General features: G+C 31.4%; 1 protein-coding gene across 1 annotated transcript; it reads left to right on the top strand.

The window, feature by feature from the left end:
* Positions 1-11,470: 11,470 nt before the first annotated feature.
* On the top strand, positions 11,471-15,903 carry LOC132622355 (patatin-like protein 2). Its single transcript, XM_060336956.1, has 7 exons — positions 11,471-11,845; positions 12,042-12,223; positions 12,780-12,981; positions 13,094-13,255; positions 13,371-13,673; positions 15,356-15,531; positions 15,638-15,903. The coding sequence occupies exons 1-7, from the start codon at positions 11,696-11,698 to the stop codon at positions 15,702-15,704; spliced, it is 1,242 nt and encodes a 413-aa protein (XP_060192939.1). The 5' UTR covers positions 11,471-11,695; the 3' UTR covers positions 15,705-15,903.
* Positions 15,904-16,093: the final 190 nt, after the last annotated feature.

Raw genomic sequence — 16,093 nt, 5'->3', positions numbered from 1 at the left:
TCTCTTCTCCCTCACCGCCTCCTCTCCCTAATGGCAAGCACTCCAAGATAAGGATTTCATTATATCTTACTATTGTTACGTTATAGGAATATAAGGTTTACCGGATTAAATGGAACCCATTGTTGTTATGTGTTTATTTATAGTGCAGAACCTGTAATTAGTGATCAAGTCATTTTGAACTACATCCTTGGTATAGTCAACATTTCAGGCCATTTTGTTTTAATTGAATGAATGTTTCTACTACGACTTCATCTATAATCGTAAACAACATATAATTAAAGCAACACATCTGGTGCGTCTTGAGTGCTTACTGCTAGAAAAGTCCCTCTGTGAGATGCTTTAAGGAAGCTATCATCTACCACCACAATTGGTCTGCAATACTCCCATCCCTTTATTGATGCATATAATGCCACAAAGGTATACATGAAATGTCCTTCATCAGTCTTACTCAAGCTAACAACTGATCCTGGGTTTGAATGCATCAACATAAATAAGTATTTAGGTAGCTTTCCATATGATTCACTTGCGTTCCCTCCCAATGATTCAAGTGCCTTTTTCTTCGATCTATGGGCTTTTGAGTAGCTTATGTCAATACCATATTGTTTCGTCATGTCTTTGGCTATGTCCCTGAGAGTGTATACAGTTTTTGGGTCAACAAATTTATCCACTATAAGACTTCCTATGACATTCGAAGTAGCCATACGCTGTGTCAACAATCTATCTTTTCTTGAACAAGTGTGTTTATCATTCAGTTTTCGCAGCTTGAAAATATTAGACTTGTGCAAGCTTGAATACTTACAAAACCATGTGCACTGGTCATTAACACACTCCAGCGAGTATCTGACCAAATAAGAAATAATCACTCCATATATAAAGAAAATTTAAATTAAATTGAAGTATTTCTTTCTCCTCATTTGCAGCATATTGTGATCTATTTTCTTATATAGGCGTTGATATTCTAATTATAATAAACAACATATATTAAACGTCTACTTCATATTTCAAACCAAATGTATATCACATTTTTAGGACATCTATGTTATACACATACATATTGAGGATTTTTTACACGGAGAAATTAATAAAATATGATATACAGATTCTCATAACATACAATAAGCTCATTAGATATATAAATATTTTTTTTTTTTTACCTTATTGAGCTGGACCTTTTCACTTTAAACTGAAATTTCTTCCTGAAGGCGTAACGTTTCATAACACTAACGATTGTATCTTTGTCTTTGTACAATTGACCTTCGATGATAGTCTGACTAAGAGGATCTTCAATTATCCCAATTTCTTCCAAAAATTCATGTTGCTGGTCATTCTCATTACCTCCGTCAATTCGAGGAACTGTATCACAGTCTGAAAACTCATGTATATCAATTTCCATATCATCGGAAGATATATCATTCACCTTCACTGTTATACAAAGTGGATACTTGCCGAAATCCTGAGTTATTTTCTTCATTTCAATGTATACAAGCAACCCCATATCATTGTGTATTGACATAGGTGGAGAATTCTCATCGACTTTGTAATGGATTTCTAAAGAATTAATTTCGACGTCCACACTCAATTGTTTTGAAATTGTAGCAACGAAATCTTCAAACTTGATATCAGTACGAATCAATATTTCGTCAACTTGAAATGAGGTGACGCCCCTTTTGGTGTTAGTTTTGCTCCGATAACGGTGCAAAAAGTGTCTAATTGAAATAGGAATAACCCATCTGAAATGTTTAAATGAAACAAGGGTCACTTTAGGTGCTCACGTGAAAGAAGTGGACGACCATAGGTACATGTCGATGGGTTTGGCCTTTTAAATACTTTGTAGTTTTTAAATACAGCTCCGTAAATATAAAGTTAAGCTATAGTCATGATTCATGATAACCACTTCACCAACCAAACTTTTGAAACATATATTCATGTTTCATCCAATACAGTACACTACTTATCAGTGGTACTCAGAGCTCCAACAACATATCGAATCATATTTAGAGCTTTTACCGCATGTTATATTTAAAGGATTCAGGTGATTACAAAAGCTGATAACGCTAAGAATTTTTATACTCTATTGGATATTCAAACTCGTCTTATTTGTCAGGCTACTAATCTCACTTTTTATTTTTTGTGACTAACCCCACTTTTTATGAATATATGGTGTTATATATATATATATATATATATATATATATATATATATATATATATATATATATATATAATTTACTTTAGGTGACCTTATATTGCAAAAAACAAAATTGAGCTTTTAGCGTATTGAAGTTAAACTCAGAGTTTAGGCTGCTTGATCTTTCTAAAATGAAGTTTGATTATTATAGCTAATTTATACAGCTCAGCAGGAAAACGTTATGCTAACATCGATCTTCTTTCTTTTGACTGTATGAAGTGTTTTGTTAATTAAAAGATCTCTTTCCTGGGTTGAAGGCTAGTAGATAGTCTCATTACCCTGCCTTATTAATAGTCGCATTATCGTAGTATAATTTCTTGTGCTCTAATTTATGCTATTATGCTATTATCTGTTATTTCCTGTGCTTTGATTATTCTATGTTATCTGTGTCGCTTGCGTTACTTCATTTCATTTCCATATCGCTTTGAATCTCTTAGCCGTATCTGACCTCTTTTTATGTTTTTATTGAGTCGAGGGTCTCTCGGAAACAGCCATCTTACCTTGGTAGGAGTAAGGTCTGCGTACACTCTACCCTCCCCAGACCCCGGGATTTCACTGGGTTGTTGTTGTTGTTTGTTGTTGTTTCCTGCTAAAGGCAATGCTCTTTGTATTTATTATATTATATATAAAAAAGAAACTAAAGCAAAGGATCTGGGGTGTCTAGTTAATTATAGGAGGGAATGGACAAAAAACATGTTACAATTATAAAAGCACTCACTCTCTTTTATCAATTAGCTTTTGCTTAAAACTGAAGACAGCTTTCCACTTGAGTGGCTATACGAGTAGTGTGGGATATTACTGTTAGCTAACAAAATTTTCCTATTACCTATAATTAACTGATTATAACAAAATTTCCCCATTACCTATAATTAACTGATTATAACAAAATTCTCTTATTACCTCGGAACTTGTACTTTGTTTCCTATTACCTATAATTAACTAGGGCTGGGCATAAATATCGAAAACCAAAAAATCGAACCGAATTTCAAGAAACCGAAACCGAACCGAACTAGTTTGGTTCGGTGTTCGGTGTCCACCTTCAAAAAACCGAAACCGAAATAGCCGAACCGAACTTTGACTAAACCAAACTGAAGAACCGAAATTTAATACATTACCCAAAAAAATTAAAATAGTCCACGCCCATTAAGTTTAAGCAAAAAAAAAAAAAACAATTGTAACAAGTCATTTTTTGCTTTTGTATCCCTAATTTTCCACTTCAATTGAAAAAATCAAATATCTTTAACAAAGAAATGTGACTAGGATGTGGCTTTAGGATTAATGTATGTCCTTTATGTGTTTTCTTAATTATTCTTACTGTATGTATATAACACCTAGTAATCATATATTATTGTTATGGTTTTCTATTCTTGTGTATCCTGTTTGTTTGATTTTAATTTTAATTTGTCAGTTTTATGTTTTGTTGCTTTTGAGAATGTGAATTAGTGTAAATGGAATCGCTTCTAATGTCATATCAAAAAAACTGAAACCAAACTGAACCAAACTTCAAAACCGAACCGAAAGAACCGAACCGAACTAGTTTGGTTTGGTGTTCGGTGTTCATCTTCAAAAAACCGAAACCGAAATAGCCGAACCGAAGTTCGATAAAATCGAACCGAAGAACCGAACGCCCACCCCTATAATTAACAAACAAACAAATAAAAAAAACGAACTTCCTCAGTATATGACACTTAGCTAACAAAATTTTCTTATAATCAGTCGGTAAATAGGATTAACGATGAATTTTATTGTTTAGCTACAGAATTTATCTGTCGCTAATTGCTAATTTTCATTTTTTAAATAGTGATTTATGTGACGATGAACGGATGATACGATTCAAAACATCATTTAATTTGTATAAATAGAAAGTGGAACTAACTCCTTTTCTTCTTTTTGAAATGAAATGATGCTTAATCTTAATTAGGTATAAGATAACGTAATGTCAGTTTCTTTTTAGACGTAGTGTAAGGTATAAGCATATGAAGAAAACAAAATTGATTTTAACATATAGATTATTGACCCACGACAGGTCTCAACTATGGTTTGACGCTAATGAAAAAAAAAAAAAAAAGAAGGAAAATGGCCTAGGAGATAACTGAGGCGAGAAACAAGATCCAACCTGAAAATTAACTTTCCTAGGAATACCATTTTTTAAATTTCACGAGTTTTATGTCCAAACGCCACTTAATTGACAAACACGGATCAAAATATGAAAAAAGCAATAATATAGCCACAAAAATCAGTATACTTTTTTTTTTAGTGGGGTAAGACTGTGCTTAAAAGCTATTTTGGCTTAAGCACCTAAAATAAGTCAATCCAAACAGGGCCTTTGTTTGATGCTCTAACCTGGCCAATAAGCCAATACTATTTGTTTGTTCAATATTAAAGGATGCAATATTCACATTGGGCCTTTTAAAGATTTGGAGTAAACACAGTTGTGGGACACTTTCTTGAGCCCAATTTATATGCAAAATCTTCTTGAATAATCCAAGAAAGATTCAGTTTCTATTTGGTAGTAATACTTAGATAGGGATATACCTAAACATTAAACTTAACACCAACTATTAGTTGTATGCTTAAGTTATTCGTGGTTTTCATTTAAATCCTGGACTTGACTATTTATTAGCACTTACCTCTTGAACCATGGCATGACAAATAGTGTAAATACATTATTTTTAGGCGCATGATAGTAAAGAAAAATCAAAAATCAATTTTCAGTGGGGGTATTTTTCAACCATTAATTGTCACATAGTTATATCTAATAATTTTTTTTTGCTTTTTTAAAATTCTTTTTCATATGCAATAACTATTTGTTCCAATTGTGTATTTCATTTTTCTTTTTTTGAGCCAAATTTGTAAAAGCCTTGGCTTGAACTCCGTCTTCTTAGCAAAATAGAATTAATTTAGTCAAAATAATAGACTGCCAGTTGTGTATTTTTAAATTTCTTCTTTAGATGCGATAATTAATTATTTTAACTGTGTATTTTTTTCGAGAAAAAAAACCTTGATTAGAACTCTATTATGTACTTCCTCCATCCCATAGTAAGTGTCATCTTAGTCAAATATTTAAAACTCCGATAAAACTCCATTATTTTTAGCATAATAAAAACATTTACGCCTAAACAGTGAAGTTCAAGCTACCCTCCAGATCAAAAAAAGAGTTCACTTAGCAATTTCCACACCCCTTAAGAAAATACTCACTCCAAGAAAAAAAAATATGTAAATTGACTAAACTACCCCAATTAAATAGGCATTGGAATTTGATCACATAACATTTAATATGGGCAAATCTGGAAAGATAAGTTTAATTGTTTCTTGATTTAATAAGTAGACACTTTTTTTTGACCAAAAAATAAAAAGCTAAGTGGACACTTTGTTTTATTCAGAGGAGTACTAATTTCGCCTGCAAAATTTCAAGGATCCAAAAGTAGGGATAGTTAGCACTCATCATAATTTAAACAGGCAATTAATAATTCGTGCCAAATTGAAAAACAAATTTTTAGCTCTTCTGCCTAATATTTATAATGGCATATTTAATGTGCCTCCATAAATTTAATCATTAAGGATCTTCTAGTACTAGGATGCATACTGTTATTGGGTTTAAAGGCATAGCCTTTCATCAATTTTCCCGATTTGAAGCTCTTATCATTTATTGTTCTTTCAAGATTGACTTATTCTCATTTATTTCCGTTAAGATTGAGACGTCTGAATCTGAATACATAACTGAATATTAAGATGTGCATTAAAATTTAAACGTCTGAATTTGAATACACATCTAAAATATTAAGATGTTATCTCTGAATATAAACATTGAATGATTAAGACTGTTTGTTTTCAATATATGAATGTAAATAATTTATCATTTTAAACATATTCAGTATAATATTCAAATAAAATTAGGTATTAAACATTATATCATTAAAATATTATAAAAATCTCATTACGGCAAAATAAAATTATTTTTTGATAGAAAATAATATTTCAAAAATATAAATGTATATTTTATCTTTGGAAAATATTTTGAACGATCTGAAATCAATATAAAAAAATATTCTAACAAGGTAAATGAAATTATAAATGCTGATAACTAGTTTTGAAATTGCTTGCATATGCTTTCACCTTTTAAAAAAAAAATGAAACTGCATTTGCATTCATCGTCATTTTTATAATGGAATTGCATATGCATTCATAATCCTTTTTAAACTGCATATGCAATCATCCCTATGAAAACACCTTTTGATAATTGTGGACATACATATTAATAAGAAGCTTACACGAATACCAAGCCTTAAATGGATGAACTATAAATATTACTATTCATATAAGATTTATATGTATTCTCGAGATATTACATGCCTCAGGCTTTTTCAATCCCATTTTAATTTAATGTAGACTTACCAGTACATAGTATAAATAAATTAAACCTTCTTTTGTAGAAATATTCATGTTCTACTAGTGCTTAATAATAATAGATCATCATGTGGGTAAAGATTTTAGAACCTTACCAGTTTAAGAGGAAAAGAAATTGGTTTGTCGATTGATAGTTGGAGAGGGAAGAGTGAAATTGTTTTTTGCACAAAGGGAGAAGACCAAAGTCTGAATTGTGTTAAGACTTTGTTACAGATTTGATTCCTTCTTCAGATCTATTCAGACCCATTAAGAGTTTTTAAAAGTGAAAAAACAAATACACTTAATGGACTGAATCTGAATGATCATGATTAGGAAAAGGGTCAAATTTACCCTCCAAGTATGGTTTATAGTTTAAATTTGCCCTCCGTCAAAGTTTGGGATCAAATTTACCCTCCCCGTTAGGATACTTGTTATATTTGCCCTTTTTTGGATGGAAGTGTGACTTGGACTAAAAACAATTAGCCATGTAGACTCCACGTAGACTCTCAAACCCAATTTAATCCATGACCCACGACCCATTTACCCATCATATAAAATAATACAAAACTATCCTTTTATTTTAGAAAAGAGAAAAGAGAGGGAACGAAAAGCTCTACTGCTGTCATTTGATAGCTGGATTTTGGAGGCAAGACACAAGCCAATTATCAGAATGCTTGAAGATATCAGGCTAAAGGTAACACTTGTCCATTTTAGCTTGTCTATTTAGTTTGACACATAAAACTAACACTTTAATATTGTGTAGGTAATGGACATGTTAGTAGCCAATGAAAGTGAGATACACAAATGGGCTACCAACTACAGCCCTACAGCAGTAGAGCTTTATAAGGACTATGAGGTTATTGCTGAAAACGAGGTCCATTTCAATGGTGATGTTGGGTATGAATTGTCTGAGGGAATTGACACACATGTTATGGACCCAACCTTAAAGAAATGCACCTGTAGAGCAGTAGAGCTTTTTGTTCTCCCTCTTTTTCTCTTTTCTAAAATAAAAGGATTAGGTTTGTATTATTTTATATGATAGGTAAACGGGTTATGGGTTAAAATAATTGGGTTTGGAAGTTTACGTGGCTAATTTTTTAGTTCAAGTCACACTTCCTTCCAAAAAAGGGCAAATATAACAAGTATCCTAAAGAGGAGGGCAAATTTGATCCCAAACTTTGACGGAGGAAAAATTTAAACTATAAACCATACTTGGAGGGTAAATTTGACCCTTTTCCCATTATGATTCAGACCAAAAAAATAAACACACTTAATGACTGAGATCTGAATGATTAAGATTCAGACCTCCATTAAGTGCAAACAAATGAGACCTTAATAGTTTGGGCGCCCCTTGAGCTTGATATACCTTTTGTTATGTCTACATCTGAATTATTATTGGTTTATTACAACCCCCCCCCCCCCCCCACCCGGCGCCTTTCCCCCCATGAATGACTTTAGCTCACGGAGGTGTGCTATACTCGCTGCCACATGAATATTTCTCCTCACATGGTATTTTTTTAATATTAATTTTAATATTTTTAAATATTAATATTAAAAAATATATTCTTACCTTTTTAAACTCATAGATATTTTGGATCATTTTAGCGAGCGAAATTTGTAAAATGCACGTTCAAACTTCATTATTTAGGCTATTTTTGTTTTGTATGGATAAATATGATGGAGGGTCACCTGAGTTCCTTTTTTTTTTTTTCCACAAATTTATCTCGTAAAAAGAAGAATTGCATCGTTGAAATCGTCATTCCATCTAAAAAGAAATAAGCAGTTGAAAAGTTTATTATTTTGGCTAAATATTTTTACTAAAAACAGTGGACGATCTAGAAATTTTGTTTTTTATAAATTTCGCCCTAAAAAGAAAAAGTACACAGTTAAAACAAATAGTCATTTGTCTCTAAATAAGAAGATAAAAAAAATTACACTTGAAACTCAATTATTTTGGTAAAATTTTATGTGTGGCTAAAATAATAGAATTCCAGTCAAGTCTTTCTGGTTTGACTGGCAGAAAGTTTAAGAAAATAAAAAAGATTTTTGAATCATGTGGTTTCTAACTAAAGATATGTAGAATATACCAAATTGTCCTTTAATTTTGTGCTCTTAAACATGTCATGTGGGAAGTTGAAATTAAAAAGTTGACAAAAAGGAAAGAGACATTCTTTTTAAAGCAAACTAAAAAAGAAAGTAAGATAAATATTTTGAAACGGAGGGATATATAGTTGGACAAATAACCATTGTGCCTAAAGAATGAATAAAAAAATATAAAGTTGAAGTATTCTTATAAAAAAAAAAAAATTGAAGTAAAATATGTGTGGTGTATTAAGAAGAACTAAGAAGTTGCATAGTTTGAAACAAATAAACTATTGTATTAGATATGTAGCAATTTACGGTTGAAAAATATCCCACTTGACATGGTATATAAGATACTTTATAATTTTTTATGTACATATATAGATTTTGAATAGAAATTGGTTCAGTGCTTTAGGGTGTTCAAAATTCATTTTGAGTATTCAAATTTCAGACACTACATTTTTATTTGTCGAATTTGTTCAGTAAAAATCCTTAATTTGGTACCCAAACAAAAAAAATATCAAGTTTAGGAGGTCCCAGCTATTAAGCCTTCAAGATTTTGTGAGGTAGAATAAGTGAAGAGTTGACCTTTTCTTACAAATCAAAACGGTAAGAGACTGATTCGTATTTGCTTCTAGTTTATTTTCCTATTCCTTTATTTTTTTTAGCCAATAATTAATGCCGTGGTATGTTTATCTTTTCTTTTTCAAAGTACTCTGACGCATGATAAAGAAATAGAAAATGGGAAATAATAAAGGCCAAGGAACATCAGAAATACTTCAAAAGCAAACTGGCAATAGCGTGCAGAGTATATCTTGAAGAAACTTGAAAACTAGGTACAACACGTTTCTATATTAAAAAAATAGAGATAAGGGTCAAAAACACATCTCAACTATCATTTTTTTTTAGTTTCATACCTAAACTATCAGAAGGTTGAGAAAAACTATCTAAACTATCACTACCTAATTTGCAAAACACACATCAAATTATTCTTGAATAGCATGTGATCTACACTCTCCATTTTATATAAAAATGTTGCCAAGTGTTATCCAAGTGGATAAATAATGTCACAGTGGCACCCACATGGAAATTAAAAAAAGTTATTTGTTTTAAAGAATAAACTGAAAAATAATATTTGTAAAAAAATATCAAAAATTATAAAAAATAGTTTAAAAAATGGAAAAGTTATTTAAAATAAATAAATAAGAAAACTGATTATTTAGTTTTCACATTTTAAAAAAAATTCAAATTTTCCATTTTTTAAATCTTTTTTTTTTCTGATTTTCAAAATTTTTTGATACTTTTTTTCAAAAAAAAAATCATATATTTTTTTTAAAAATGCTGATTTTTTTAAAAAATAATGCAGTTTTAAAAAAAAAATATAAAGTTTTTTTTTTATAAAAAAATATTATTTTTTAATTTCTAAGGTGCCACCATAGCATTACTTATGCTATGTGGATAATTGTTTTGAGAAAATTTGAGTTTCACTTTCCTTTTGAAGAGTGAGTTCACACATTTAGTTCAGGTGTGTTTTGTAAACTAAATAATGATAGTTTAAGTAATTTTCTCAATCTTATGATAGTTTAGGTATGAAACTCAAAAAAATATAATAGTTAAAATGTATTTTTGACCTTTATCTTTTAAAAATATGAAGTGACATGGGTACACGTCGTAGTACCCTAAAAACCTTAAGAAAATAGGAGTAAATTCCTTGTAGCTGGATCAAAAAAAGAATCTCCTGATCGATCGTGATTCACAACTATGACTTCAAATGTCCTTCTTATAGCTGGAGGACATTGGACATCATAGATCTTTTTAATTTGTTTAAAAATTACATTTTTAAATTTGAAAATAATTCAGCTTAAGATTCCGATTTTAGCCTTAATGACAAGTTCTCCTCGCACAGAAATATTATGACATCCTTAATAACACAAATTTCAATATTTTTTTATAGCAAGTACATTGTGACATATTTAAAATTATAAATTTAAGACAATCTTATTTTAACTTTCGTGCCGAGTTTAATAAGGTTAGTTTAATGAAATAGATGAAGTATCACTTCTCAACCATAAATAATGATAAAAAGCTTATATACAAGACACAAACTTCTTGGTGCAAACGCCCTTGCATATAAGTTTTTCCCTCTTTTGTTGCAGGTCATTCTGTATTGACTTTTTTCTGTTTTGCCAGGTTTTCTTGTTTGACTTTTTCTCCTCATTTGTGTGAGTATTATTTTGCCTTATTTTTAAGCTTCATCGTGTTTCACCTGATTCTACTCTACTTGCACTACAACTACAAGCAAATTAAAATTTGAAAACATAATAGAACTACAACTCGGACGATAGGCTTTAGAAACGAAAAACAGGGAATTAACACCAGCGACATAGTTCATAATAAGAAAAGAAAGGAATTTTACAAAAATCCCAGAAAAAATCAACCAAGGAAGATTATAACTATTTTTCCCCTTAATTTCGAGCGAGACCAAGATGTTAGATAGAAAATTACGAGAAAAGTCAAAATGAAATCATGCTAACCCCTTATGTAAGTTGCAAAAACTAGCCTCAAATAATCATGGTTCTATGTTTGAAAAAAGCTAAAAGTGTAAAACCGTGTATTTGTTAACTGAAACTAGGATGTCCAACAATTAATCTTCCAGGACTTGTAATTAAATAAATTCGAATTATTAGGTGTTGGTACAGCTTGGACAGGACGCTATAGAAACTTAAAATTGTAGTTCTTAACTATTACTCCATTTATTAATTAACTTAAAATCAATAAATTCTTCAACAATCTTTCAAGTCTAAATTATTGGACAGACAGAGGAAGTGAGTATTGTTAATGAACTCTTCAAAGACCATTTTATATGTCCATTTGTAGTGCTCATTGACAAAAACACTTATTAATATTCTTTTTTGTTTTATTTATGATGATTATCATCGTTGAAACGCCTGCACAACATTTCTATTTATTATCATTATGATTAGCATATGAGATGAACTAATTAAGTCAGCTCTATATATCCATTTTTACAATATTCCGATGGAAATCGAAGCTGCAGCTGAACCATCTCCAGTAGAAATGCCGCCTCCCAATATAGGGAAGCTGATAACCATTCTCACCATTGATGGAGGAGGAATTAGAGGAATCATTCCTGGGGTTATCCTTGCATATCTTGAATCACAACTTCAGGTAATTATTAACCAAATTAATTAGAGTAAAATAAAATGTTCAAAGAGTACAATTATGAAGACTTATTGGCTATGTATCTACATTAATTGCATATATTCAGAGGTGGATGCAGTGAGTTTAGTAATAAAAACGTGAAAAGTTGAATTCAAGACCAAGTTTAAATCTTAGATTTGTCTCTGATTGTATTTGTTTGCAGGAATTAGACGGTAAAGATGCAAGAATCGCGGATTATTTTGACTTGATAGCGGGAACAAGTACGGGTGGCCTTGTCACAGCCATGTTAACTGCACCAAACAAAGATAAACGCCCTTTTTATGCTGCCAAAGATATTACTCCTTTCTATCTTGAACACTCCCCCAAAATCTTTCCCCAGATCGGGTAAACCATGTTACTTAAGTTAACGCAATCATATAGTATGATTCTTGATTTTTTTGTTTTGTTTGTGCATAATGGTGTTGAACGGGCTACCTGCGTGCATCTGGACTATTTCATCAGATGCTTGCTACTTTCCACTAGTGCAAGTACCGGACGAAACTATGTCTACAAGACTTAAGCATATGGGCAAAAGTCACCTAGTAGTGCTGTGCTCCTATAATTTTCACCCACTTTAATGATCATTAGACTACGCCCTGGGATGCATGTATATATCTTGATTTTTGTAGGATAAAATTTTTCTTTTCTTTTTGGATAATGGTGTTGTATGGGCAATTCACCTGATCAATTGTTCCACTGGATACCTGTTACTTTCCACTAGCACAGATACCAGAAATAAACACGCCTACCAAGACTTAATTAGGCATATGGGTAAAAGTCACGTCCTAGCAGTTTTTTTGTCTCTGATGAGATTTGAATTCTGTACGACTGCGATTTTCACTCACTTCATTAACTGTTAGACCATACCCTTGAATGCACGTATATCTCTTGATTTTTGTAGGACTAATTTTTGCTGTGGACCATTGGCTGGGCTCGTAAATCTGGCCAAAATGATGAACGGACCTAAATATGATGGGAAGTATCTCCATAAACTTATAAAGGGACTCCTAGGAAGTACCAGGTTGCATGATACCTTAACTGCCGTCGTGGTTCCAACTTTTGACATCAAGACACTTCAGCCAGTTATCTTCAGCTCATATGAGGTACCCCTTTTATACCTTGCATGAAAAATAAGGCAGTGAACTTGCGGAAAATACTTTAACATGTCAATGTGTACAAGTCAAAATACTTTTAACTATTTTAACCATTTTATAGGCAGAATCTAAACCTGATTTGGATGCGGAACTGGCGGACATTTGCATTAGTACGTCGGCAGCGCCAACTTTTCTACCTGCACATAGTTTCAAGAACAAGGATGCTCAAAACAATGAACGGGAATTCAACCTAATTGATGGTGGTATCGCTGCTAATAACCCGGTAAAAATTACAACATGACATACTAATTAAAATAATTCTTCGAATAATCAGTATTTCTGAGTAGAAAATTGATAATAATTGAATATTTCGTTTATGTATGTGATGAATATTCTAGACATTGATCGCAATTGGTGAGGTGACTAAGCAAGTATTGCTGAAGCACGAAGACTTATTCCCTATCAAGCCCATGGACTATGGTCGCATTCTGGTAATATCATTGGGGACAGGCAATGCAAAGAACGAGGAGAAATACAATGCCAAAATGGTTTCCAAATGGGGATTACTTAGCTGGCTAATTAATAACAACTCCTCACCGATCATAGATGCATTTAATCAGGCAAGCTCTGATATGGTTAATTATCACAACTTTGTGGTTTTCAAAGCTCTTCACTCGGATGATAAGTACCTCCGAATCCAGGTACCCGAGCTTCAGTTTCACTTTGATCACCAGCATTGTACTCTTATCTATCTTCATTCATTCTTCACTTCCAAATATTCCCTCCGTTCACTTTTACTTGTCAATTTTGGACTTTTCACACTGTTTAAGAAATAATAAATGAAGTCCATAATTTATCAATGTTCTCATATTAATTGGTGCATATTTTTATTGGATTTGAAAAATGATTTGAAGTGAGTATTTAATGCTATGGGTAAAACAAAACAAAAAAATTGTTTTTTCTTGATATGCTGAAAGTGACAAGTAAAGGGCAAAAATCATTTTCACCTCCCAACTTTGCTTTAAAAATCAAACTGTCCCCTCAACTATGAACAATAGACATTCTCCCCCCTTTATCCTAGACAATGTCTATTTTACCCTTGGCATTTCAATCCTCCATCTATGTAATACCTTTTTATAGTATAAAAAATTTATTTTTTAACCTAGATATTTATACACTTTTATCTAAATTCATATTATAAATAGAATAATCCATTTATGAATTTATCACAAAATCAAATATTACTTTTATGATTCATATTTTAATATTACATGCATAAGTATATTTATACACGTGCGCGCGCGCACACACATACATATTACCTTTTATTTTTACATATATTTGTATGTGTGTGTGCGCGAGGGCGCCTCTCTCTCTCTCTCTCTCTCTCTCTCTCTCTCTATATATATATATATATATATATATATATATATATATATATAGTCCTGGTTGTGGTTGTCATTAATAGAATATTTTAAATTAAAATTTAAAATTCATTTACAATATAAATAGATAATTTTTATAGAATATACCTCTATTTTTATTAATTATTTTATATTACCTTCATTGAAATATATTTATAAAATTATTAGTGCATGTTATGTTTACTTGTATAAATAGATATCAGAGTTTTGAATATTATTAATAAAATTCTTATTCTTCTCATTTATTTCATTATAGAACGGCATTAACTTACATACTCAACTAGTATTTCTCACTTTTCTTTTTCTGTATCGAAAATAATATTTATTTATTTTATAGGAAATTTGTTACATAGATTAAAGAGATAAAAAATCATGATTTTAAAAAGGTAAAAGAAAAAAAGACAAGTTAATAATATAAGGGTAAAATAGGAATTTTAAAAAGCCAATTAGGATAAAGGGGGGAGAATGACTATTGTTCAAAGTTGAGGGGGAGTTTGATTTTTAAAGCAAAGTTGGGGGGTGAAAATCATTTTCACCCGACAAGTAAAAGTAAAAATCTATTTTTAAAATACTAGACAAATAAAAGTGAACAGAGGGGTATTAATTAATAGTTTTTTCAAACTGAATTTGTTTCAAAAAAGTTACCGCCGTATTTTCTAGATCTTCTCTTGAGGTTTCAATTAATGAATTACTATTAATTAAGTTAGACATATAAGGAGAGAGAAATAATGATTTAGATATAAGTACTCTCATGATTAAAGTTATTAAATGTCTTTCCTTAAGAGAGGAATAGAAATTGTAAAAGACAAATAATATCGACAGGAGGGAGTATATACCGCTATAATTTGTTGTCATTAGCTATATATTTCATATGAGAGCGCCACATATATTTTACACTTTAGTTAAACTCGATTACCATAATTTTGAATGTACTTTGATACAAATATGTATGCTACCAGGACGACACCTTGACGGGGGACTTGGCCTCAGTTGACGTAGCCACAAAGGAAAACTTAGAAGGCCTCGTCAAGGTAGGAGAACATCTTCTGGATAAACCAGCTTCTAAGATAAATTTAGACAAAGGAGTTTATGAACCAATTGAGAATGGAGGAACCAACAAGGAAGCACTTCGGAGGTATACTTGTCTATCACATTTATAGTTGAATTGTTGAACATGCATACATGTAAGCTGGTGATGAAATACTAATTAGTGACCATTGTCTCGTTTTTAAATCTTGCAGGTTTGCAAAGATACTTTCAGACGAGAGGAAATTGCGCCAGTCCACTGCTGGTAGCCGGTTGGTCTAAATGACGTTGTATTGTCATCCACTTTGTTGCAACAGCGTGAATGTATTATGTATATCAGTTTAATAATGTTCCTACTCTGCCATTCCTTTTATGCCTTTGTATATTGGTGGAATTGAAGTTGCACAGCTTAATTAGCGTATCATTCTACATCAGTCAATGTCGCAATATGGCAATGCATCCCTATAAATACAATATTAAAGTGTCATCTTTTGTTCGCTTCAAGTTTTATTACCTACTCGTCCAACTCGATTTGTGACTTCGATAGCAAAGCTGACTAGTATAGACACAAACTGCAAAAAGAAAACACTGCATCAGCAAACGCATAGTAAATTGAAGTAATCCATAAGATCCTGTAACATAAGAGCATTTCGTTGGAACACGAAGAGGTT

Source organism: Lycium barbarum, chromosome 12 (assembly GCF_019175385.1).
Source record: "Lycium barbarum isolate Lr01 chromosome 12, ASM1917538v2, whole genome shotgun sequence".
Taxonomy (NCBI): Eukaryota; Viridiplantae; Streptophyta; class Magnoliopsida; order Solanales; family Solanaceae; genus Lycium; species Lycium barbarum.
Note: the sequence above shows the minus strand (reverse complement) of the source record. Positions and strands in the feature narration are given on the sequence as shown.